Below are 26,636 nucleotides of genomic sequence, written 5' to 3' on the forward strand. Positions count from 1 at the left end.
CTCATATACAACCTTTACACTGATCAAACAGCAAAAGTTTGAAGAAGAAGCAGAAAGGTTTGTATTCAGCAAAAAACTGTATCACAACTATTCATTTTGGCTTATTTAAACAGTAATTGATCCCAAAATCTACAACAAACACTAGCTATGCCATAACATATCAGAAAGGTCACCAATGCAGTTTCTCCTTTTATCTAATCACAATGCATCCATCCAATCCCAATGCTGTTTCTCATTTCATCCAATCAATGTACATAAGAATATAAGCGTTGCCATACTGGGACAGTTGCCATCAAGCCCAGTAACAGTGGCCAATCCAGGACACAAGTATTTGGCAAGATCCCAAAAGAGTAAAACAGATTTTATGCTGCTTATCCTAGAAATAAGCAGTGGATTTTCCCAAGTCCTTCTTAATAATGGCTTATAGAGTTTTCTTTTAGGAAATTATCCAAACCTTTTTTTAAACCTGCTAAGCTTAGTTAGCTGCTTTTACCACATTTTCTAGCAATGAATTCCAGAGTTTAATTAGAAATTTCAGTGATGATATCCTGTTTCCTGATGGGTTCATCTTAACTATTGCAGTAATCTGCATTGGAAAGCCTGGTGTTATAAAAATGATGGAATATTTTGATACTAAATGAAGGTAAAATTAAACTCTCCTTTCATTGGGACACATGCAGGCTTATTTTCAAAAGAGAAGGGCGCCCAACTTCCGATACAAATTGGGAGATGGGCGTCCTTCTCTCAGGATCGCCCAAATCGGCATATTCAAAAGCCAATTTTGGGCGTCCTCAACTGCTTTCCGTCGCGGGGACGACCAAAGTTCATGGGGGCATGTTGGAAGTGTAGCGAAGGCGGGACTGGGGCGTGATTAAGAGATGGGCATCCTCGGCTGATAATGGAAAAAAGAAGGGCGCCCCTGATGAGCACTTGGCCAACTTTACTTGGTCCAGTTTTTCTTGTGACCAAGCCTCAAAAATGTGCCCGAACTGACCAGATGACCACCGGTGCGAATCGGGGATGACCTCCCCTTACTCCCCATTACTCCCCCAGTGGTCACCAACTCCCTCCCACCCTAAAAAAAAACTATTTTTTTTTTTTTGCCAGCCTCTATGCCAGACTCAAATGTCATACCCAGCTCTATGACAGCAGTATGCAGGTCCCTGGAGCAGTTTTAGTGGGTGCAGTGCACTTTAGGCAGGCGGACCAGGCCCATCCCCCCCCCCCCCCCACCTGTTACACCTGTGGTGGTAAATGTGAGCCCTCCAAAACCCACCGAAACCCAATGTGCCCACATGTAGGTGCCCCCTTTCACCTCTTAGAGCTATGATAGCTGTGTACAGTTGGGGGGAGTGGGTTTTCGTTTTTTTTGGGGGGGGGGCTCATCACCCAAGGTAAGGGAGCTATGCACCTGGGAGCAATTTGTGAAGTCCACTGCAGTGCCCCCTAGGGTGCCCGGTTGTCCTGGCATGTCAGGGGGACCAGTGCACTACGAATGCTGGCTCCTCCCACGACAAAAGTGCTTGGATTTGGTCGTTTTTGAGATGGCCGTCCTCGGTTTCCATCTCTAAGGTTGACCTAAATGTTGAGATTTGGGCGTCCCCGACCATATTATCGAAATGAAATATGGACGCCCATCTTGTTTCGATAATACAGGTTTTCCCACCTCTTCATCCTGAAAACTTGGGCGCCCCGTTCGATTATGCCCCTCATGGAATCACATCTTCATCTGTTCTGTAGAAGTTTACCTTTTAGATACACAAATGGATTATTCCATTTTGAACATCTTTCAGGAGCAAGTGGTTTTATAAGACAAAAAAAAACTTTGTTTCATGCAGATCTCTTTTATTTAAACACTAGTAAAAATGGCCCATTTCTGGCGCCGAAGAAACGGGCGCTAGCGGGCACGGGACTCCCTTCCCCTCCCCTTACGGTACCTGTTCGGTCGGGGCAGGAAAGAAAGAGCCCCCTCTTTCCTGCCCGTAGCGGTGGTGGTAGCTTGCATCGTGTGGGAGTCCGGCTCTCGGCGTTTCAAAATGGCCGCCGAGAGTTGAAGTCTCGCGAGGCAGCTTGAACTGTCGGCGGCCATTTTCAAATGCCGAGAGCTGGACTCCCACACGATGCAAGGAAGCCACCGCTACTGGAGGAAAGAGGGGGCTCTTTCTTTCCTGGCCCGACGGAACAGGTACCTCTAGACCACCAGAGAGACACGCGTAAGGGGAGGGGAGGTGACAGGGGGGGAGGGAGGTTGGTGAGGTAAAGAGTGTGCTACCGTGGGTGGGGCGGTAAGTTGTAAGGGGCAAGGCTATGTGGCGAAAGGGGCCGGGTTCATGTGCACGTCGGCGGCGGCTGGGATTTGTTGGAAGGGGAGGAGTAGGGAACTGCTCCCTGTGTGTTAATTTGTTTTCGTGTTCTGCCCTCGACATCATCACATGTGACGCAAGGGCGGGGCATGAAGATGTTGTGGCTTCACCACCATGAAACCACGAACCGGTGTGTGAGTGACTTCAGTGACGTCAGTGTCCTCAGAACGTTGAGGTTGCGTTTTATTATAGTAGATAACTAAATGGGCTATAAGCCCCTAAGGCAGTCCATTCCTTTTCTTACATTTTGTTCTTGTGATATCATACTGTGCCAAAACTGAAAACTCTTGTCTCTATCTGGTCGATAATAAAAGGAGCTCATTGTGAACATTATCCACCCTAAAAGGTTGCTTTGTGGCTGTATATGAGGAATTCTAATATTGAATAAATAAGTGTCCCTAGTCATGCATCAAAAGTTTATATAATCCTTTCAAGAAATCCAGTAAATCATTTAACTTATTAGTGGAACATGAACACAGAGGCATGGTATGGTCACATTTTAAATACGGTAATACTAGAGCCCAGCTAAGGAACAGGTTATTTTGAGTTAGACTTCACTACACCAAACTTGTTTCCTTTTGCCATCACTATAAGGCTGGATAGGCAGTGTCTTAAATGGTGGAGGATAAAGGAGATTTTTTTTTTTTTTACATTTATACCACACGTTATCCCAAGCAAAGTTGGGTTCAATTTGGCTTACATTTGAAAATACAGTGAGATAGAATAATAGAATTCAGTTATATCATGGGAGTAAATAGATGAATATGTCTGAAACATTTAACAAAGTTGAGATTAGCATATATACCCAACAGGGCATTTAAAAGTCTGTCCTTTACTGATGTTGCATGTTCAGAAATCATAGCCATAAGTATAGACAGTTATTAAAATATCACATGCATACACCAGAACAAAACAGGCATCCATACACACACTGCAAAAGTAAACAACTTCTACAGAGTACATCCAAAACTTAATTTTTATTTTCTCATTTCCATCTTCAAAAATTATAGGCATCAGATGTACAGATCAGTAGGACCCAAAGCAGTCCAAAAAAAGTAAATTCAGAACAACACAGTTACTGCCAGATGCTATATAGTGCACCTAGAGTTTCGCGCGGTTCTGTGCATAAATCTAGTCATATTCTATAACTACGTGCATAGATTAATTGTTTTAACAAGCTGTTAAGCGTTAACAGTTCTTAACAAACAATCGTGAGCACTAATTTGCAAAAATTCAAATTTACGCGCATACATTGCTAAGCATATTCTGTAATGTACTGCGCCTAAATTCTAACGTGTGCAGGCAAAAAGAGGCATGGAAATGGGCATTTTGTGGGAGTTCCAAAATCTACATGCATTGTTATAAAATATGGGCAAGTGTGCGTAAATCTATGCACAGGGATTTACACCAGCTTTTCGTTGGTGTAAATGGATGTGTGTAGATTTAGTCACATGAACTACACCTAAGTGTATTCTAAATACCGCATGTAGATTTACACATGGTATTTAGAATACACTTAGGCGAAATTGCCTAACGCATGTTAATTTTAGAACTAATTGTTCAACCACCATTAAGGTTCACCTTTGGATTTAAAAAGCAAGACCACATGTAAAGACTGGATAAACAAATTAAAAGTGGAGTGGAGTGGAGTGGAGGAGTGGCCTAGTGGTTAGGGTGGTGGACTTTGGTCCTGGGAAACTGAGGAACTGAGTTGATTCCCACTTCAGGCACAGGCAGCTCCTTCTGACTCTGGGCAAGTCACTTAACCCTCCATTGCCCCATGTAAGCCACATTGAGCCTGCCATGAGTGGGAAAGCACGGGGTACAAATGTAACAAAAAACGAAGTTTAAAGCAAATGCCCTGTATATGTAATACTTGGTAGCAATAATGAAACAGTGATGGAATATGCACAAAGCTAGCATCCTAAGCCAAAAAATTAATTTTCCACTGAACATAATTAACTTTGTATGAACTTGGCAGCTAATAGTGTGAACTGGACAATGTTGGTACATTTAGACTGACTCTGGACAGAACTTCTGAATGAAGGAAGTCCCTTCCCTCATTTTTCAATACCTCTCTGTGAAATAGTAGCAATAAAAAAGGCAAGTGCATTTTTATAATATACCACTGCAGTCCACAAAACAAAAGTGCAAGTTCCCACAAACCATCTTTCTCTTTTGATCTAGGCATAGAAAAAAAAAAGATGTTTAAATGCTCCCAAGTTTCAACCTAATTCATGTTTAAGTGCTGCGTTCGGCACCTAACCCTTACCGTTCAGTGAATCCAGACTGCCCCAATTTGACTGCCCCTATCGGACCGACCGTTCACTTGTCTATTAGATTGTAAGCTCTTTGAGCAGGGACTGTCTCTATTTGTTAAATTGTACAGCGCTGCGTAACCCTGGTAGCGCTCTAGAAATGTTAAGTAGTAGTAGTGGTAAGTGGGATATAAATGTCATGAATAAGTAAATAAATAGATAGAAACTATGAATGTTGGAGCATCTGATTCTTATAACATGATGTGTGTTTTAGTGGTCCTTTACCAGAAGAAAAAAAAATCTATGCATGCATACAACATGTGTTAGGAAGTCGAGTCCCTATAACCAGCCCCTCCAATTACACACTGATTACGATTTACTCTACCTATGAAAAGTTATTCCGTTATTACACTTCCTCTGTGTATATCCGTATGCTGCACAAGCCAGAATGTTTGAAAATACAAGTGTGATCAAATAAAAATGCAGCAACATCAATGCAGCGGCTCATAGGTTCGTTTGCTCTGTTTTGAGTGTAAGTGAATGACGGCTGCGCGAGGGGACGGGAAAGAAAGAGTACACAAAGTGGCTTCAATTTGTGACGTCAACCTCGCTCCTGTTTTCTCCAACCTCCTTGTCTGAGAGGTGTATTCTTCATGTACTTCCGGGTTAACTTGTCGGCATTGGTACGACCGGGAGGTTGGGGTGCGAGTTTCCGAGCATGGAGGCTGTGGCTCAGGCTGTCCCGCAGCCTAATAAACCACTTGGAAATGTGCGGGCTCCAACTGTGGCACAAATACAGGCCGAATCTGTCACCCAGGTACGGAAAAGAGAGAAAGTGGTTTTCACTTTACGCTTTCGTATACACTGATGTAACAGAGCCGCATCTGGGGTTCAAAAAAACAGGTGTAGAAAGCTTGTTCTAAAATGATATGACTTTTAACGTCTTAATATTATTTGGGGTTTTGCCTTTTGAATAAGTGGTTTCTTTCCGGGCTATTGTTTCCAAATGGGTTAATTCTGCACATGGTTTGAGTGTTTTTGAAGCTTGTGAAAGGTTCAGGGACAGAGAATGTATATTGAAACTTTTCATGACTTTGGTACATGGAATTCCATGGCTTATATCGGGAAAAGTAGAAATACATGTGTACAAATTCTTAAGTGTTTGCATTTAAACAGAAAACATATTTTGCCATTAGTGTTTATTAGGACTGGGGTTGTAGTAGTAGTAGTGCATGATTCTCCTCCTCACTCAAAACAGATTGATAGGTCTCTTCCTCAGCTCTCAGAAACTGCAATTTGTGGCGCTGGCCTACACAGAACAAATAATGGGAAAAAGTCAGTGATGACCCAGTACAGGGGGGCTTTTACTAAAGCTTAGCTCTTGTTATCTGCAGCAGGACCCATTTTATTCCTGTGGACCCTTCTGCAGATAACTTGAGCTAAGCTTTAGTAAAAGACCTCCACAGTGTTGTAACTTTTATATTGCAATGAATAGACACATTAGATCTCTAGTGCATTTTATATTGAGAAGAATAGGCACAAGTTGTTACCAGCATGTGATCAAAATATGGTTAGTACAAGAGCCTTTGAACCTACTAAGATGGTTTTGCTGTTCCATGTTACCAAATCTATTGGATTGCCAACTTTTCTTCAGTAGATGGCTGAAGAAGAGGGCAAGTCGCTTTGGGGCTCATTTTCAAAGCACTTAGGTTTGAAGTATTGCCAGCCATTTTCAAGAAGCAGCAGTGGGCAGGAGTGGGGAACTTTCCTGACCCGAAGAAGCCACTAGACCACCAGGTTGCTTTGAGGTATGTGCAGAGAGGGCAACCTGCGACTCGGGGGAGGGAAGGCAAAGCTCGGCTCATCATCAGACCATCTTTTTGACCCTGAATGGGAGCCCAATCCTTCTATCTATTCTTCACCGCAGCTTTTGGCTGCTTCACTAGAGGTCTGGTCTGATGAGGGCACCAACCTCCAATCCAAACCAGATCCACTGCCACCTCAAGTCACCTCAGAGCTCATGGAAGAGTATTCATACCCCAGATTTCTTTAGAAGGTTTCCACCTTCCTTAGTCTCAGCCAGGCTAATTTGCTGACTGATGAGAGAGATTTTCACACTATCCCACAATCTTGTCAGGTGCTACAGGACGTTCAGCTCTCCAATTGGCAGAAGCCTCAGTCCGTCTCCACCGCCTCGCAGTGGCTTGATCTCAAGTATAAGGTCCAGAAGGTGCCTGGTCACAATCTCCAGCAACTGCCACCTTATTCGGTGTTATAAAAAAGGTTAAGTCCACTCAAACACAATTCAGTGTTCCTCAGGGGAAAGAACCATGCATATTGGATTCGGTGGGCTGCACGGTCTATCAGGATATCATGTTGGCCTCTAAAATCATCGCTCACTAGCTCAAGATCCTTCACTTAAAGATTGGGGTTTAAAGGAGGAATTGTAGGTTAGTGATAGGCAAAATAAAAATATAAAAAGCAAATTTTATCAACTAATCTCCATAGTCTTTTCCACGTAGTTTTAAAAACTTTGTACCACAGCATTAACAGAATCTAGCAGGCACTGCAGGATCAAGTTTAGTCTTCCCACCCCTAGTTATTGTAATTAGGGTAACAAGCAAGGAGTGCTCTTACAGAGTTTTAAATACATTTCATTACCATCTAAGAAGGAAACAATAAATCATACAATATACTATATAAACTAAAAGACACGTTTCTATTAGGCTAATATCCTTAATACTGTAGCAAGTTTTAAATTATTGAAAAACTCAAAAACACTAAGATGGAGTCAGCAGTCCAGCAGTGAGAGGGGTGCTATCCAGTCTTTTGCATTGAATGTCACATGTATGATTATCTCCCAGTTGGTGAGATGTCATATGTGTGTGCCCGATGCAAAGAGCTCCTAGCTAGAGTAGCAGACTTGGTGGAGCTGAGGGAGACAGAGAAGTATATAGAGGGGACCTACAGGGATGTTGTAGAGAAGTCCCACCTCCAGTCTGGTGGCCCCTGTGCTACCTTGGAGGAGGGAGGTCTAGAAGGAGAGCATCATCCTGCTGAAGTAGGAAGTACTCCTGTAGCCAGGACCTGCCCACCAAGGGATGTACTATCCTCTTGTGCCGAGGATATGTCTCCAAGTGCTGCATCGGAGGAAAAGGTTAGGACAGCTGTTGTAGTTGGTGATTCGATCATTAGGCATATAGATAGCTGGGTGGCTGGTGGATGTGAGGATCGCCTGGTGACTTGCCTGCCTGGTGCGAAGGTGGCGGACCTCACGCGTCACCTAGATAAGATTTTAGATAGTGCTGGGGAGGAGCCGGCTGTCTTGGTACATGTGTGTACCAATGACATAGGAAAATGTGGGAGAGAGGTTCTGGAAGCCAAATTTAGGCTCTTAGGTAGAAAGTTCAAATCCAGATCCTCTAGGGTAGCATTTTCTGAAATGCTACCCTTTATACGCGCAGGGCCCAAGAGACAGGCAGAGCTCCAGAGTCTCAATGTGTGGATGAGATGATGGTGCAGGTTTTAGATTTGTTAGGAACTGGGCAACATTCTGGGGAAGGGGGAGCCTATTCCGAAAGGATGGGCTCCATCTTAACCAGGGTGGGACCAGGCTGCTGGCATCAGCATTTAAAAAGGAGATACAGCAGCTTTTAAACTAGAAACTGGGGGAAGGCCGACAGTCGCTCAAAAGTGCATGGTTCGGGATAAGGTATCTTTCAAAGATATCACCAAAACAGGGAAGATAGGATATCCTGATAGTGAGGTTGCAAAAGAGACCGTAGTAGATCAGGTATCCTTAAATAAAAATAAAAATCAGACAAAAGATTGCAAATTAATACTGTCAAGTACTAAGCATGATGTAAATAGGAACAACAAACATAGTTTGAAATGTCTATATGCGAATGCCAGGAGCCTAAGAAATAAGATGGAAGAGTTAAAATATATTGCACTAAATGAAAAATTAGTTATAATAGGCATCTCTGAGACCTGGTGGAAGAAGGATAACCAGTGGGACACTTGTCATGCAGAGGTACAAATTATATCATAGTGATAGGGTGGATCGAGTTGGTGGAGAGGTAACATTGTATATTAATGAGAGCCTTGAATCAAATAGATTGAAAATTCTGCAGGAAACAAAACACTTCTTGGAATCACTGTGGATTGAAATTCCATGTGTAAAAGGGAAAAGGATAGTGATAGGAGTGTACCACCATCCGCCTGGCCAGGATGAACAGACGGATGCAGAAATGTTAAAGGAAATTAGGGACGCAAACAAATTGGGCAACACAATAATAATGAGTGATTTCAATCACCCTGATACTGAATGGGTAAATGTAACATCAGGGCACGCTAGGGAGGTAAAATTCCTTGATGAAATCAAGGGCAGCTTTATGGAGCAGCTGGTACAGGAGCCGACGAGAGAAGGAAAAATTATAGACCTAGTCCTTAGTGGAGCGCACAATCTGGTGCGGGAGGTAATGGTGCTGGGGCCGCTTGATAACAGTGATCATAATATGATCGGCTTTGATATTAGCTTTGAAGTAAGTATACATAGGAAGTCTAATACGTTAGCATTTAACTTTAAAAAAGGAGACTATGATAAAATGAGAAGAACGGTGAAAAAAAAAAACTTAGAGGAGCAGCTGTTAGGGTCAAAAATTTACATCAGGTGTGGATGCTGTTCAAAAACACCATCCTGGTAGCCCAGGCCAAATATATTCCACATATTAAAAAAGGAGGACAGAAGACCAAACGACAGCCAGCATGGTTAAAAAGTGAGGTGAAGGAAGCTATTAGAGCTAAAAGAAAATCCTTCAGAAAATGGAAGACTGAACCGACTGAAAATAATAAGAAACAGCATAAGGAATGTCAAGTCAAATGCAAAGCGCTGATAAGGAAGGCTAAGAGGGACTTTGAAAAAAGATTGCGTTGGAGACAAAAACACATAGTAAAAATTTTTTAGGTATATTAAAAGCAGGAAGCTGGCAAAAGAATCGGTTGGACCACAAGATGACCGAGGAGTAAAAGGGGCGATCAGGGAAGACAAAGCCGTAGCGGAGAGATTAAATGAATTCTTTGCTTCGGTCTTCACCGAGGAAGATTTGGGTGGGATACTGGTGCCAGAAATGGTATTCGAAGCTGACATCCCCACCCATATCTTTATTCTTCAGAAGTATTTTATTTAATTATGCTACTGAAATAAATTAGGCTGTGACAGAGACCCATTTATAAAGTATGTATTCTCCCAGTTAATATTTTCAACTTAATAAAGTGTCTTTGTTTATTTGTTCCCCTCTGCCTTATATCATTGATTTAAGGAGGCAACTTACAATTCCATCACTGTACACTATATCATATTGATATAATACAAAATCTGTCCTTGTACTTACCTGTAAGAGGTTCTCATAAAAATGGATGCACTGTCAAAATATCTTCTTGGCATTTATGCAGATATGGATGTCTTCCTCAAATCCACCAACATCACCAGCACAAATCAACTGTTGTGTATATAAAAACACTGCCTTCCACAACAGAGCTTCAGGCCTCTTCGGGGGGGGGGGGGGGGGGGGGGGGGGAGGGCAGGGCTTAAATATTTACATGTAAAAAATTACCATTTTCATATATTGTTGTATTGGCGACAAGCTGGAATGAGCTTTATTGCAATGTCCATCAGGGTCATTAACCATGTTGGGAAAGGCTGTTTTTTGTTTATATACACAACAGCTGGTTTGTTGTGGTGGAGTTGGCAGTCTACAAACTGAATAAGAGGTAAGACATAGTTCTTATACCTGGGGTCATTTACTAGCAGCACATGCTAATGCCATTAACGTGCTGTTAATTACATGGATAGGATCGTTTACTTTCTTTAATGACATTTTCCATTTAATTTTCTTCCAATGTGAAACTTTATGCACAGACGCGTCTATAAAACAGGTGTTAGGGTTTATAGTGATGGTCAGTGCTCAACTCTGTTGATTAGGGTGAGTGCACTTTATCCATCATAAACCCATTTGCTGATTTAATCAAATCCTGCATTTAAAAATAGATCAGAAGCCCTCCATTTCTAGGGGCCTCTTTTAGTAAGGCGCACACTAGTGTTTTTAGTGTGTGCTAATATTTAGAGCGCACTGAACATTAGAGACATCCATAGGAATATATGGACATCTCTTGACATTTAGCGCACCTTAGTAAAAGATCCCCAAAACCAGGGAGGGAGATCAAATAAGCTCCCTGTGTTTGGATTTTAGACCTACTTTCTCTCTGAATTTTGATAGGATATGCCTACTTTTTCCAATGTGCAGGTCTGCGGGTTCACGTGGGAATGTATGAGCCTCTTGATGACCACCTACCTACCCAGAGTTCTCCAAGACATCCAAGTATCACCGCCTCCTCCCTTCGATAATTCAGCACACCAACGCTTGCTCTGTTCCCGAGCTGATGCAGCAAAGCTCACTCTGACACATGCATGGACTAGCTGCACATGGAAGATGACACATGCATGCATCAGTAGATCAGGTGACCTCCAACATTGCTAACCCAAGCATGTATCATTTGTGAGTCTTGCTAATCTCAGCCTGGACAGAGATGAAGTTGTGGCTGTGCTGAATTATTGAAGGGAGGAGGAGGCGGTAATTGTGTGTCATGGAGGACTCTGGGTAGGTAGATGGTCACTGAGAGGCTCTTACACTCCCACAGGAACCCTGTGGACCTGCAGGGGATTCCCACAAACCCCGTTCTCATGTTGCAGCTCACCATGGCACACTGGTTGAAAAACACTGCTGTAACATGTTTTCTATAGTCAGCATGATTAATCAGGCTCCCCAAGAGTTCTACTACTTCTTGAGCTATGGAAATAACTGAAGGGTTTGAAGAAACTGCCGTGCACAGGAAGGGCTGTGGATGCTCGGAACTGTACATTAATTCTGAGCTTTGGACAGCTGTTTGATGTCACACTCTTGTGTGCCTGATTAATTTGCTGTCCACGGAGAACACTCATACAGGTAAGTGACTTTGCTTTTTCCTCTACCCTTTACTGGTGTGGAGTCATAATTTTACTGGTAAACACTTTGGGGCCCTACTAAAGTTTAGCATGTTCTAACAGTATTAGTGCAGCTAAATGCTAAGAAGCCCATTTTATACATATGGGCTTCTTAGCATTTAGCGTGCACTAATTCTGTATGCTTTAGTAAAAAAATTCCCCTTTGTGTTACCAAGCTAGAACAAACTGTCACAGGGTTGATGAGTCCATGGTCTATATGTATCAAATCCAATGTAGAAAACTCTTAAACTGTCAACTGCATTTCTTTGGTGGCATCATAGGATGGTTAATTTCTAGCTTGGAAAACAAAGTATGAAATGATGCAGCAGCCCCAAAAGCTAACAGCAATATATGCTAGCTATCAAAATCATTGTTGAAAGGCATTCTTGAACCAGTACTTTTATATTCAGATGGAGCTGGATAGAGAAGTAAACCTAAGCAGTATGGCATACGAATTGGTTTATTAGAAAGGAAATACCTGACACAGCAATGTTTCGGCACTGTCTGCATCAGTGGGTCAGACCAGTGGTCCATCTAGACCAGTTTCCTGCTTTCAGCAGTGGCCAATCCAGGTCACAAGTGTCTGGCAGAAACCCAATTAGTAGCACCATTCCTTGCTACCAATCTCAGGGCAAGCAGTAGCTTCCCCCATGTCCATCTCAATAGTAGACTATGGACTTTTCCTCCAGGAACTTGTCCAAACCTTTTTTTTAAACCCAGATATACTAACTGCTGTTACCACATCCTCTGGCAGTAGCTGTTAGAAAACGCTGGCCTCTAGGATGACACTGAGTTAAAGGTCTTTCAAACCGGCATCCATGATGGGCACATATGAATTTCCTAAAGAGCCCACTTAAAGTCTTACAGATTCTAGCATATAAAAAAGAATACATGGGCTCTTTTTGAAACTAACTTACATCTTTCATGGATACCGGTTTGAAAGAATATTACTCAGTGTTATCCTAGAGGATAATGTGCGCTAATTTTGATATCAGTGTACCCTTGAAGCAGGTGGTGCTGAACAATGCGCTGAACTATGGCCGTGTCATGTTTCCTTGTCAATAAACTAATGTGTATACTGTACAGCTTGTATTTGCTTTCCTCTGGTCCAGCTCCATCATCTGGGTTTCTGCAACTGCTAGAGCATTGCTTCTGTCTTTGGTTCACCAGTACATTTTATTAATGAGCACCGGACTTCTTCCTTTCAGGAATGTCCCTGCCCTGAAACTGATATTAGGCATACATGTCTTGAGAGTTTCAAAGACTTCTAAACAACTTTTTTTCTTTTTCAGCTGGCAAATAAGTACTGGGCTCCTCATGTGAAAAATAAATTACCCTTTGATTGTAAGGTAAAGTGCTTATTTATTTTAGTCTATGTATTTGTACTGAAAATTTGTAGATATAAAAATACAGAAGGAAGAACCAAATAACAACAGCAAATGTGATAATGTGGAACATTAATAGTTGCATTCAATATAGGATGATATGGGCGACCATTGTCCTCAAATTTAAGAATACAATTAGATTTCTTAGCAATATAAGCTTCAAACTTGTGTATTACAGATTAGATTCCACCAGTTATTAAAGGATGTACTGGATAGATTCCTCCATGAGCCTAATATTAGTTTTAAGGCAATAGCCAAAAGAGTATTTAGACGAGAACATTGGAAGACCCTATATCGCTTTTCCTGTCACACACAAAAATCGCTTGAAGACCATATGGTGTCAAAACCAACTCTTTCTTATCGAAGGTAAACGCAAACCTAATAATAGCTAGATGATGTTCTAAAAATTCAAAAATTGAAATCCAGGACTCTATACAACCGTATTTTGGCCTACTCAGGAGTCTCAAAGGCATGCTTGCAAATCGATACATCCTACAAGTTTAGTGACAGGAATAGAAATTATGTTATATACCTTGAATTCCGACAAGCGCTGGTTCCTGCCAAATAGTGGACAATACTGTATAAATATGAATAATAAATTAATAAAACATAATAAATGTCATATATAAATATATACATTAAGTGATGAAATCAGTACATGAATAGATACAAATACCTTAAAACCAACATCAATGGCACATAGGAACCTAAAATATCATGTCCCACATGGTAAGATATTTGGCAATACTACTTCAGCTCATTTGCATCCATAGTGGCCTTGGCATAAAAATTAATAAAGAGCACTGTCCAACTCTGGCCTATGCCTGGTAGCTATGCCTGGACCTGGTAGTAGCGAGGTAGTAGCAACTATCCTTGGGTCCAGCAAAGATGGTAGTGCTTACTCTTTAGGTCTTATATAATAATATCTATCTAATCCCTTTATAAATTCAGTTATCAAGGAAAATAAGTTTTTGGACCTTAGCAGAGAGAGCCTTGAGGGTAGCAGATTCTTTTTACCCATCAAATGGTTATCTCCAAGTTGCACTGGTCCTTATTATATTTGATCTTTGCTTATATTTTGCTCTTATATGCATAACTCTTCATATCTTTTTTTTTTTTTTCAATAAATCGTAAGTCTTGAAACTTATAAGTTCAATAACTTAGCTTATGATGTTGGTTCCGGGGGTTCACTTGGTCCAACATTCAAGGATCAACCCCCTGTGAAACAGCATATCAGATCTTAGTTTCAGAATTGCATTATAAACAATTTTTTTAGCATGCTTCTTTATATAAAATCATCTTTTACCAATGTCTGCACCAGACCCGTCATACCAACTAATATTGCTCTTGTTGTCAAGATGGCATCGTTGTTTCCTGCTCAAGAATATATACTACCAGCTGATTCTGATGTCCACCAATCAGAGACTCGGTATTTAAATCAATGTCATCCACTCGAATTGTGCATTCAGTCCTTTTGTAGAGACTGTTTGAAGCATAAATATCCAAAATTGTTCTTTGTAATTTAACGTCCAAAGAATAGAAAGAGCACTAAAAGCGGGACAAATCCTTTAATTCCACAGCATGAATCAATCTTGTACTATAATACATCGATCTTGTACATCATTGACCCGACAGGGGCCGTGTTTTGGTGCACAGTTTATATGTGCAATTTATATTTTCGTTTATTCTAATATATACCATTGATGCAGGCACTGTGCGCCGAAACACGGCCTGTGCTTTTTCTGTTTTTTGGACCTTGTTTTGTGCTTTAAACCCTCTGTGCCTTTGTAATTCAATCACTGTTCATAGTGACCACCCTCCCACCCTTCTTGGACAGAATCTGTTACTCGCCATTTAATGTCCTACTATCTATGTTGTTTGTCATGCCAATGGGCTACTAATGGTGCTTGTAAATTCTCTGTAGTAATCCGAGATTTATGTTCATTAAGCCATACATGAATCGGGAGAGAGAGAGAGGGGGGGAGGGAGAGGGAGAGAGAGAGAGAGAGCTGTAATAGTTAAAGCACACCATTCCTTCTCAGGGGGAGATATGCAGGCTTCTGTCTCGCCGATTCTAGACTTTTTGCAGGATGGTATACAAAAAGGCTTGGTCTACAATTCTCTGCGTGTTCAATTGGCAGCCTTGGCATGTTTTCGGGGGGGAGGTCGCTGGCCTCTCCCTGGCTGCGCACCCGGACATTGCACAGTTTCTTAGAGGGATGCTTCGGCTCCAACCGCCCGTGCGGGCCCCTTGTCCGGCTTGGAACCTGGGGCTAGTATTAAAGGCTCTTCAGTGTTCGCCCTTCGAGCCGCTGAGGCGAGCTTCGGAGAAGGATGTGACTGTAAAGACAGTCTTTTTGGTGGCCATTAACATCGGCAAGACGGGTGTCTGAGCTCCAGGAGCTGTCCTGTCGAGACCCATTTCTGTAATTCTCAGAGTCCGGAGTAATGGTATGTACAGTGCCTTCCTTCCTGCCCAAGGTGGTTTCAGCGTTTCACCTAAACCAGTCTATTTATCTGCCCTCCTTTACTAGGGAGGAGTTTCCGGAATCTTTTGGGCAGTTGCACCTTCTGGATGTGCGCAGGGCTCTGTTGCAGTATTTGCAGATGTCTGATGCTTTCAGGACCTCTGATCTCCTTTTTGTATTGTTGTCAGGCCCTCGCAGAGGGTCTCCAGCATCTAAAGCCACTATAACCCGTTGGCTTAAGGAAGCTATTTTTCCTGCATATCTGCTATCTGGCCGGCCTCCGCCTGACGCCTTTAAGGCACATTCCACAAGAACAATTTCTTCCTCTTGGGCTGAGACGGGAGCACTCTCTCTTTAAGAGATGTAGTGCAGCTACTTGGGCTTCTAAGCTCTCTTTTGCCCGTCATTACAGGCTGGATGTGGCTGCCAGGAGGGACGCGCTTTTTGGAGCACAAGTGCTTGCACGTGGTGTGACTTGTTCCCGCCCTATCTAGGGATTGCTTTGATACATCCCATTCGTAATGGATTCATCTGCTGCTGATGACAAGGAAGGGAAAATTAGGTTTTTACCTTGGTAATTTCCTTTCCTTTAGTCACAGCAGATGAATCCATGATCCCTCCCTGATTGACTCTGTTTTGTGTTCAGTTTTTCCTGCAGACATGTTCCCTCATTGGGAGAAGTTGGAAAACAGTCTTCGGGAGTGCTGTTCTACTACAGGAGGTTGAATTCGTCCCTCCTTTGTGTTATTGCTCCTGTTCTGGGGCGTTCTCGTTCGCTGTGAGGAAAGTTCATGTTATGCTACTTTGCGGTTTAACACTGCTTTGGAAGCTTCAAAATACTGAGAGACAGATGGAGCTAGCCGTCCAGGAGGCACTATGGTTTTCAGTGTTCTATATCTCCCCCTGCTGATAGGTGGACACAACCCATTCGTAATGAATTACTACTACTACTACTACTACTATTTAGCATTTCTATAGCGCTACAAAGCATACGCAGCGCTGCACAAACATAGAAGAAAGACAGTCCCTGCTCAAAGATTCATCTGCTGTGACTAAAGGTAAGAACCTAATTTTCCCTTGGCATCTACCACATGATTCGTGGGAACCCCTAGGCACCAAAAATGATGTTTCCGTATATCTTTGGCTAGAAAGTATTTCTTCAGTAGTCTTTCCTCTTTTATAAGCCGCTATTGAAAACTCTTCAGAACCAGGGTATATTTGCAACAAGTGCCAATGAGATCGTAAAGATTGAACTACAATATTGATGATATTGGAAAACAGCAATGCAGAGGTCAATCTTTCCTGTTGAATTGGTCTCTTGCAATAGTAAATGTCGTTGTGCAAATCAAACTCTTAAGTAGGCTTGTGTCAAAGTTTTCCTGGGGTATCCCCTCTCTTCAAATTACGCTGTTAGTAATTTTGCTCGATAATTAAAATCTTCTAATGTACAGATGCGCCAGAGATGCAAAAATTGGCTAATAGGCAGATTATATTTTAACTTAATATGGGATGGTAACTAGTGAATTAGAGAAGATTATTTCACTCTACTGGTTTCCTATACACCATAGTGTGTGTGTGTGTGTATATATAATTTTTTTTTATTCTGATCTTTAAAAACCCAAACATACAGAAATTCAATTTTAGTATGGCTGTAATGTAAACTTTAGATTGCTATCTTATGAGGTTAATCCAGTGTACAAATTGTTGTAACTCATCCTCTGTGCCTTTTCAGATGAAAAAAAATTGTCTAAGAAGCGTTTCCACACTATTACAGACTGAAACTGAAATGACTAATGCAATTATTGATGTTCAAAGTGAGCCATATATATGGCAGCTACTGATGGAGCCAATGTGGCCCCCATTGGCACTCCATTTATTTGTTGAAAAAACTCTCTGCACCAAAAATAATTTTCATTGATTACTAGCATGGCCAAGACTACAAGAAACACTGTAGGTATTGATGTAGGCTGTGATCGATTTCCCAGAGTTTCTTGAATTACTTTCAAAGCCTCTGATTGAGGAATCATTGTGTAAAGAGATGTTACATCTAGCGTGACTAACCAATCTTCATTAGGAAGGTCCTTCAGAGATTGTAAAATATTCAAGAAATTTGTGGTGTGCTCTAAGTAAGATGGAATTATATGTACTTCAGGTCTCTGAAAAACTGGTATATTAACTCCAAAGAGGCATCTTTTTTTTAATGGAACAGCAATCAAAATCTCCTAAAATTTACTTTGTTCCTAAAATCCATAAAAATAATAGAACACCCCCCTGGAAGACCAATCGTATCAACTGGAGATTCAGTGTTGGAGCCACTCTCTATTTTTATAGATAGATTTCTGGACCTGAAGTGTCTAAAATTCCATCTTACTTAAAGGACACCATGAGTTTCTTGACTATCTTACAATCTCTGAAGGACCTTCCTCATGAAGTTTGATTAGCCATCAGATGCTTTAGAAGTAATTTAAGAAACTGGGAAATCGACCATAGCCTACACAAATAACTACAGCGTTTCTTCTAGTCTTGGCAATGCTGGTAATCACTGAAAATTACTTTTGTTGCAGAGAATTTTTTCAACAGAGTGGCAATGGGGGCCACATTGGCTCTGTTGGTATCTGCCCTGTATATGACTTGCTCTGAACATCAACGATTATATTCATCACCTCAGTTTCAATCTGTGATAGTGTGGAAACGCTTCTTAGATGATATATTTTTTCATCTGGAAAGGCACAAAGGGTGAGTTGCAATAGTTTGTACATTGGATTAATCTCATAGATAGTTTACATTGAAGTACAGCTGTAATAAAATTGAATTTTTGGATGTTTGAGTTTTTAAAGAACATCAGAATATATATACTACGGTATATAGGTAGCCAGTAGAGCTAAATAATTTTCTGTTTCACCAGTTACGAAATTTAAACAATTCAGAACAGACCTCACGAACCACATAATCACAGGCTTCAAAATGGGCTCTTTCCCACGGATAAAGGAAACATCCTACTAACTCCGCTACCGAAAGATTCTAAGAAGAACACAATGGACTTAACCAACTACCGCCCAGTAGCATCTATCCCACTCATAACCAAACTCATGGAAGACATAGTGACGAAACAACTCACTGAATACCTAAATAAGCACTCAATCCTGCACGAATCTCAATCAGGATTTCGGACAAACCACAGCACAGAAATTGTTCTAGTAGCCGCAATGAACTCATTCAAACAAGCAATCGCAACTGGTAACAACATACTCGTCCTACAATTCGACATGTCCAGTGCCTTCGACATGGTTAATCATGAAATACTATTACATATACTAGAATACTTCGGAGTAGGAGGCACAGTAATCAAATGGTTTAAAGGATTCCTAACCACAAGATCATAACAAGTAACAACGAATGCGGACAGATCACCCCCATGGACATCCGAACATGGAGTACACCAAGGATCCCCCTATCACCAACCTTATTCAACCTAACGATGATACCGTTAGCCAAACTGCTAGCCAATCAAAATCTCAATCCTTACATATATGCAGACGATGTCACTATCTACGTCCCGTTCAAACATGATCTAAATGAAATCACCAACGAGATCAACCAAGGCCTCCAAATCATGCACACCTGGGCGGATGCATTCCAACTAAAACTTAATGCAGAAAAAACACAATGTCTTGTACTCACCTCCCAACATAACACAAAAAACTTCTCTACCATAATCACACCATACTGCTCTCTTCCAGTCTCACAAAATTTGAAAATGCTTGGAGTTACTATTGATCGAAACCTCACTCTCGATACCCACGTGAAGAACACGACGAAAAAGATGTTCCACACCATGTGGAAACTCAAAAGAGTAAAACCATTCTTCCCGAGATACGTCTGCCGCACTCTGGTACAGTCAATGGTAATAAGCCATCTGGATTACTGCAACACACTATATGCGGGCTGCAAAGAACAGACTATCAAAAAACTCCAAACAGCCCAGAATACTGCCGCCAGACTTATATTTGGAAAAACTAAATATGAAAGTGCAAAACCCCTAAGAGAGAAACTGCACTGGCTCCCACTTAAAGAACGCATTGCGTTCAAGATATGTACGATTGTACACAAAATTATCCATGCAGACGCCCCGATCTACATGCTGAACCTAGTGGACCTACCTCCCAGAAGCGCCACAAGAACATCCTGCAAATTTCTCAACTTGAACTTCCCCAGCTGTAAAGGACTAAGATACAAGCTGATGCATGCCACTACCTTCTCCTACACGAGCACGCAAATATGGAATGCTCTACCCACAGACCTGAGATCAATTGTCGAAACAAATAACTTTCGCAAATCTCTGAAGACACACTTCTTCAACAAGGCCTACAATGAGAACCAACAGCTTCACTAATTCACTTTCCCAACCCAACCAGTTATGAAAATCCACTTCTACTATCACCCGCCCAATCACTTCCTCTTTCTTTCCTACTTAATCTCTACACACTTCTAACTGTATCTGATATTTTGGAATGACAATGTCACAACAAAACTATGTAAGCCACATTGAGCCTGCAAATGGGTGGGATAATGTGGGATACAAATGCAATAAATAAATAAATAAAATGTAATCTGGCTATTAGCCAATTTTTGCACCTCTGGCACATCTGTACCACATTACAAGATTTAAATATCAAGCAAAATTACTAACAAATTGATTTGAAGAGAGGAGATACCTCAGGAAAGCTTTGATACAAGCCTATTTTAAGAGCTCGATTTGCACAATGACATTTACTGTTGCAAGATAAGAGACCACTTTAACAGGAAAGATTGACCTATGTATTGCTATTTTCCTTTTTTTTTCTTTAAATATCTTCACACTTTTCATGGTTATAAATAATCAGAAAAACCAATAAAATAGTTAAATCTTTACACTCTCATTGGCATTTGTTACAGCTATACCCTGGTCTTGAAGAGTTTCCAATTGTGGATTATAAAAGAGGCAAGACTATTGGAGAAATACTTTCTAGCCAAAGATATACGGAAACGTTATTATCGGTGCCTAGGTGTTCCCACATATCTTGTGGTCGATTCCAGTGGTGTGCTTTATTACAGGACTGACCTGGGCATATATTGCGACAAGGCACACGATTAGATCTAGATCTATCACTTCTTGCAGCAGTGCAAATGTGGTATATATGTCTGAATGCCCATGTAAACAAATTTACATCGGGCGCAGTAAGTAGCTGCCTGATTAGAGTATGTCTTAATGAACATAAATCTCAGATTACTACAGAGAACTTACAGCACCATTAGTAGACCATTAGTGTGACAAACGACATGGATGGCAGGACTTTAAATGGCGTGTAATAGATTCTGTCCAAGAAGGGTGGGAGGGTGGTCACTATGAACAGTTATTGAATTACAAAGAATTTCAAACAGTCTCTTGAAAATGAATGAATGCAGAATTGGAGCGTATGATTTCAATCCTGAGTCTCTGGTAGACATCAGAATCAGCTGGTAGTATACATTCTTGAGTAGGAAACACCACCACCATCTTGACAACAAGAGCAATATTAGTTGGTATGACGGGTCTGGTGCAGACATTGGTAAAATATGATTTTATATAAAGAAGCATGATAAAAATTTGTGTATAATTCAGTTTTGAAACTAAGATCTGATATACTGTTTTACAGGGGGTTGATCCTTGATACAGCCTTTTTGTGCAAAACATACTCATGTTGGACCAAGTGAATCCCGTACCCGACACCATAAGTTAAATTATTGAAGTTATAAGTTTCAAGACTGTGATGATTTATTAAAAAAAAAAGATATGAAGAGTTATGCATATAAGAAAAAAAATATAAGCAAAGATAAAATAAGATAAGGACCAGTGACAACTTTGGAGATGTTTGATGGGTAAAAAGAATTTACTACCATTGAGGCTCTCTGCTGAGGTCCAAAATTTATATTTCCTTGATAACTGAATTTATAGAGGGTTGGCTATTATTATATACATTTGAAGTTCACATCATGAGCCCACATGTAAGTCATATTTGATAATTAACCGGTTATATTGGTTGATGCACTTTAGGTCGGGCAGCAACAAAAGTTTAGATGTGTAGGGTTTTCCAACTGTGCCCTCCTCCCATCTGTTCCTGTGTATGTATGTATTTGTATGCATGCAGTGATTCAGAAGGAGGGATTGGTTAAAATTAGCAACTAAAGTAGATTTCATATGACATAGCAGAAACTGTTCTTAATATCTTATACTATTCGCTGCAGGTTATTGAAGATATATATGAAAAGGAAATTGCCAAGTCAAGGTGAGTATAATTTTCCAGTATTTTTTTTAATCTGTAAAGAACTAAACAGATTTGGGTGTATATTCTGTCTTATATAACAGGCATATTCAGGAGAGAAGAAACTATTTTCGTCTGTGCTTCCCATGTTTGCAATAATGGATGATAGGAAATAAATTAGGAATAATTGGGGGGGGTGGCTACTGAGATGAGGGAGGGTGGAAGGTTTTTAGGGTTGTGTGGGAGGGGAGTTACTTATGGTCGCGGGGGCTGGAGGGGAGAGCCTTACCATTCCAGGGGTGAGGTGGGATGGGATGGGGGATCAGGATGGGGAGGATAGCTGGAGCCGCCATCTGGAAGGTAACTGGACACCAGCCGATATTCAGACCAGTTCCTTGTTACCTTCACCATATAAAGCAGGGACAGCCTTTTTTTTTCAACCATACTAAATTTTTTCCATATCGTCTTTATCCTCTCCAGACAGCAATCCAGTATACCCCTCTTTTCATGCCTATGCTGTGGGATCTGGTATATAAGTGCTGGGCCTCTAATGGATTGCGTACCTTGGGGCAAGTTTGGGAGGAAAGAGAATTCATCTCCTTGAACCTTCAGGATGATTATGACTTGGAGGTGTGGGACCTATTTCGTTATAGGCAGGGCCGAAATTTTGTTTATCATAGGACCCAGGGAGATCTAAACCTGGAGAAGACTTTGTTGAAAAGGGTTATTAGAGGTAATGGGGCCAAGGTTAGTATTTCTTGCTTTACCCTCACCAGGCAGAGTGTTGCCTTTTATACATTAAGCTTCCAGAGGTTACAGTGGAACACCATAAACTGCCAACACAGGTGTTTACAGCTAGAAAATTGGCATTGGCTGTCATGGAAATGGTCGCTGCTTTCCATGTTGTAATGACTAAATTCTTTTCTTTACACTTTAATTTAAAAAAAAAAAACACTACACCTACTACTACTACTACTACTATTTAGCATTTCTGTAGTGCTACAAGGCGTACGCAGCGCTGCACAAACATAGAAGAAAGACAGTCCCTGCTCAAAAGAGCTTACAATCTAATAGACAAAAAAAAAAAAGTAATCAAATCAATTAATGTGTACAGGAAGGGGGAGAGGAGGGTAGGTGGAGGCGAGTGGTTACGAGTCAAAAGCAATGTTAAAGAGGTGGGCTTTCAGTCTAGATTTAAAGGTGGCCAAGGATGGGGCAAGACGTAGGGGCTCAGGAAGTTTATTCCAGGCGTAGGGTGCAGCGAGACAGAAGGCGCGAAGTCTGGAGTTGGCAGTAGTGGAGAATGGAACAGATGATAAGGATTTATCCATGGAGCGGAGTGCACGGGAAGGGGTGTAGGGAAGGACGAGTGTGGAGAGATACTGGGGAGCAGCAGAGTGAGTACATTTATAGGTTAGTAGAAGAAGTTTGAACAGGATGCGAAAACGGATAGGGAGCCAGTGAAGCGACTTGAGGAGAGGGGTAGTATGAGTAAAGCGACCCTGGCAGCAGAGTTTTGAACTGATTGGAGAGGGGAGAGGTGACTAAGTGGGAGGCCAGCAAGAAGCAGATTGCAGTAGTCTAAACGAGAGGTGACAAGGGTGTGGATGAGGGTTTTGGTAGAGTGCTCGGAAAGAAAGGGACGGATTTTATGGATGTTGTAAAGAAAGAAACGACAGGTCTTGGCGATCTGCTGAATATGAGCAGAGAAGGAGAGAGAAGAGTCAAAGATGACCCCAAGGTTTCGAGCTGAGGAGACAGGGAGAATGAGAGAGCCATCAACAGAAATAGAAAACGGGGGGAGTGGGGAGGTGGGGTTGGGGGGAAAAATGAGAAGCAGCCTTTTGGTTATGTTTAATTTCAGGTGGCGTTGAGACATCCAGACAGCAATGTCAGACAAGCACGCTGAAACTTTGGTTTGAATGCAAGGTGAGATATCAGGGGTAGAAAGGTAGATTTGGGAGTCATCAGCATAGAGATGGTAGGAAAAGCCATGGGATGAGATTAATGAGCCAAGGGAAGAAGTGTAGATAGAAAAGAGGAGGGGACCAAGAACAGAACCCTGAGGTACGCCGACAGGCAGAGGGATAGAAGTAGAAGAGGATCCACCAGAGTGAACACTAAAGGTGCGGAGGGAGAGGTAGGAAGAGAACCAGGAAAGGACAGAGCCCTGGAATCCAAGTGAGGACAGGGTATCGAGGAGTATGCTGTGATCGACAGTGTCAAAAGCAGCGAAAAGATCAAGAAGAATGAGGATGGAATAGAGACCTCTGGATTTAGCCAGTAATAGGGCATTAGAGACTTTAGAAAGCGCAGTTTCGGTTGAGTGGAGAGGGCGAAAACCAGATTGTAGTGGGTCAAGAATAGCATGTGAGGAGAGGAAATCAAGGCAGCGGTGGTGAACAGCACGCTCAAGTAATTTGGAGAGAAAAGGGAGGAGGGAGATGGGTCGGTAATTAGAGGGACAAGTAGGGTCGAGTGAAGGCTTCTTAAGGAGAGGTGTGACCACAGCATGTTTAAAGGCAGTAGGGACAGTTGCAGTGGAAAGTGAGAGGTTGAGAATGTGACAGATAAAAGGAATAAGAGCAGGTGAGATGGCATTAAGAAGGTGGGTGGGAATGGGATCAGAGGAACAGGTGGTACATTTTGAGAAAGAAAGGAGAAGTGTAGTTTTCTCTATAGTAACTTCAGGAAAGGAGGAAAAGGAATGAGGGGAAGGAGAGTGAGGGGAATGGACTAGTGGAGGGAGAGGTGGCGAGGTAGAGAATTCAAGGTTTATCTTTTGAACCTTGTCGTGAAAGAATGCAGCAAGGGTCTGAGGAGATAATGAAGGGGGAGTTGGGGGAGGGGGCACCTTGAGGAGAGAGTTCAATGTGGTGAAGAGAAGTCGAGGATTAGAGCCAAGAGAGTTGGTCAGTTGGATATAATAATCCTGTTTGGCGCATAAAAGAGCAGATTGGAAGGAGGTCAGCATGAGCTTAAAGTGTAAGAAATCAGCAAGGGCCCGAGATTTCCGCCAGAGGCGTTCGGCGGAGCGGGTACAGGAACGTAGGTAGTGGATATTAGAAGTCAGCCAAGGTTGGGGTTTTGTACGCCTTATAGGGCGGTTCATCAAAGGTGCAAGAGTGTCTAAGGCAGAGGATAGAGTATTGTTGTAAAAAGAAACAGCCTCGTTGACAGACGTGGATGGTGCCACAGTAGAGAGGAGGTTTGAAACATGGGAGGATAGAGATGAAGGGTCAATATCTTGAAGATTCCTAGATAAATTAGATAAGATAGGACGGGACTGGGAGGGAGGAGATTTAAGTGTGAAAGTTATAAGATGGTGATCAGAGAGGGGAAGATCAGAGGCAAGGAAACTAGAGGGTGAACAGTTGGATGAGAAGGTGAGATCAAGACAGTGACCATTTTGATGAGTGGGGGAGGTGGAGCATAGTTGGAGATTAAAGGAGGATGTTAAAGCGAGTAACTTGGAAATATAAGGGTTGGAAGGATCATTAGCAGGAATATTAAAGTCACCAAGAATGAGAGAGGGGGAGGAAGGATCATGGAAGAAGGCAAGCCAGGCATCAAAGTCACTGAGAAAGGATGAAAGGGACTTATCAGGGGGACGATAAATGACCGCTATTCGAAGAGGCAGAGGAGAGAAAAGGAGGAAAAACAGTGAGATTGAGGTGAAAGAAGGGGTTGAAATCTGGAGGAGGGAGAGAGAAGTAGTCCAACACTGCCCCTGCGACCAGCAGGAGGAGTATGTGAAAAAAGGTAACCGCCATGGCAGAGGGCTGCGACTGAAGCAGAGTCATCAGGGCAGAGCCAGGTTTCTGTTATGGCGAGCAGATGGAGGTGACGCGAGATAAAGAGGTCCTGGATATAGGGGAGTTCGTTACAGATAGAGCGGGCATTCCATAGGGCGCAAGAGAAGGGCAGAGAAGAGATGGGGAGTAGAGGAATAGAGATGAGGTTAGAGAGGTCGCGGTGGGATCTGTAGAGTTGGGATAATTGTTGGTGAGGAGGGCCAGGATTGGAATTGATGTCACTGACTGAGAGTAAGAGAAGGAGTAAAAGAGAGCGGAGGAGAGTAGGAGAGGTGTGGCCACGAAGGCGAGAGGTATTTAGGTGGAATGGGGAAGGCAAAATGGAGGGCAGAAAGAGACGGAGATTAAAAGCCAAGAGGGAGGAAGAGGGTAGGAGAGAAGGTGAGTTGATGAAGTCGATGGATGGGCAGTGAGTTCCTGTAGCAGAGAGAGGTAGGGGGTGAGGGAAAAGATTAGGAAGGGACAGGGCTAGGAAGAGAATGTGAATAGGGGCCATAAATAACTGAGGTACTTTAGCAACTGGGAAGAAGATTAGATTTAAAGAGAAAAATGCCCACACCTAGAGCGGAGGCCCTGAGTGGATCGGAGTGGACTTGGGTGTCACCCCGGAGAAGGCTGTAATGATATGCAGATGAGCTGCAAGTCCTCCACAGCACCTGAAAGGCAGCCGGTGGTAGAGCTGGGCACCTCTCAGCTGAGGAAAGGCTTACCTACTACATCAACCCTTGGATACTAATCGTAAGCATATTAATCATGCCTGCAAATTTATAGAATTAAGGGGTTAATGTTTATGCATCAACTGGTGACACCCCAAAACTTTTCAGAATTTAGATCCCTATATAGTTGAGGAAGGAAGCATACCTCTTATATTGGTAGGAGACTTCAGTTTACCTCTGGATATCCATTTAGATAAACAATCAAATTGTACATAAGTATTGCCATACTGGGACAGACCAAAGGTCCATCAAGCCCAGCATCCTGTTTCCAACAGTGGCCAATCCAGGTCAGAAATACCTGGCAAGAT

General features: G+C 42.1%; 1 protein-coding gene across 1 annotated transcript in view; it reads left to right on the forward strand.

Annotated features, from left to right (window-relative positions):
- Positions 1-5,300: 5,300 nt before the first annotated feature.
- The window catches only part of AQR (aquarius intron-binding spliceosomal factor), a 211,628-nt gene continuing 190,292 nt past the window's right edge, over positions 5,301-26,636 (forward strand). Inside the window, exons 1-3 of the mRNA XM_030214054.1 lie at positions 5,301-5,438; positions 12,956-13,012; positions 21,781-21,821. Of these exons, the coding sequence (XP_030069914.1) occupies positions 5,340-5,438; positions 12,956-13,012; positions 21,781-21,821 (197 nt within the window). The 5' untranslated portion in view covers positions 5,301-5,339. The remainder of the gene's footprint in view (positions 5,439-12,955; positions 13,013-21,780; positions 21,822-26,636) is intronic.

The sequence above is a fragment of the Microcaecilia unicolor genome, chromosome 9, assembly GCF_901765095.1.
Source record: "Microcaecilia unicolor chromosome 9, aMicUni1.1, whole genome shotgun sequence".
Taxonomy (NCBI): Eukaryota; Metazoa; Chordata; class Amphibia; order Gymnophiona; family Siphonopidae; genus Microcaecilia; species Microcaecilia unicolor.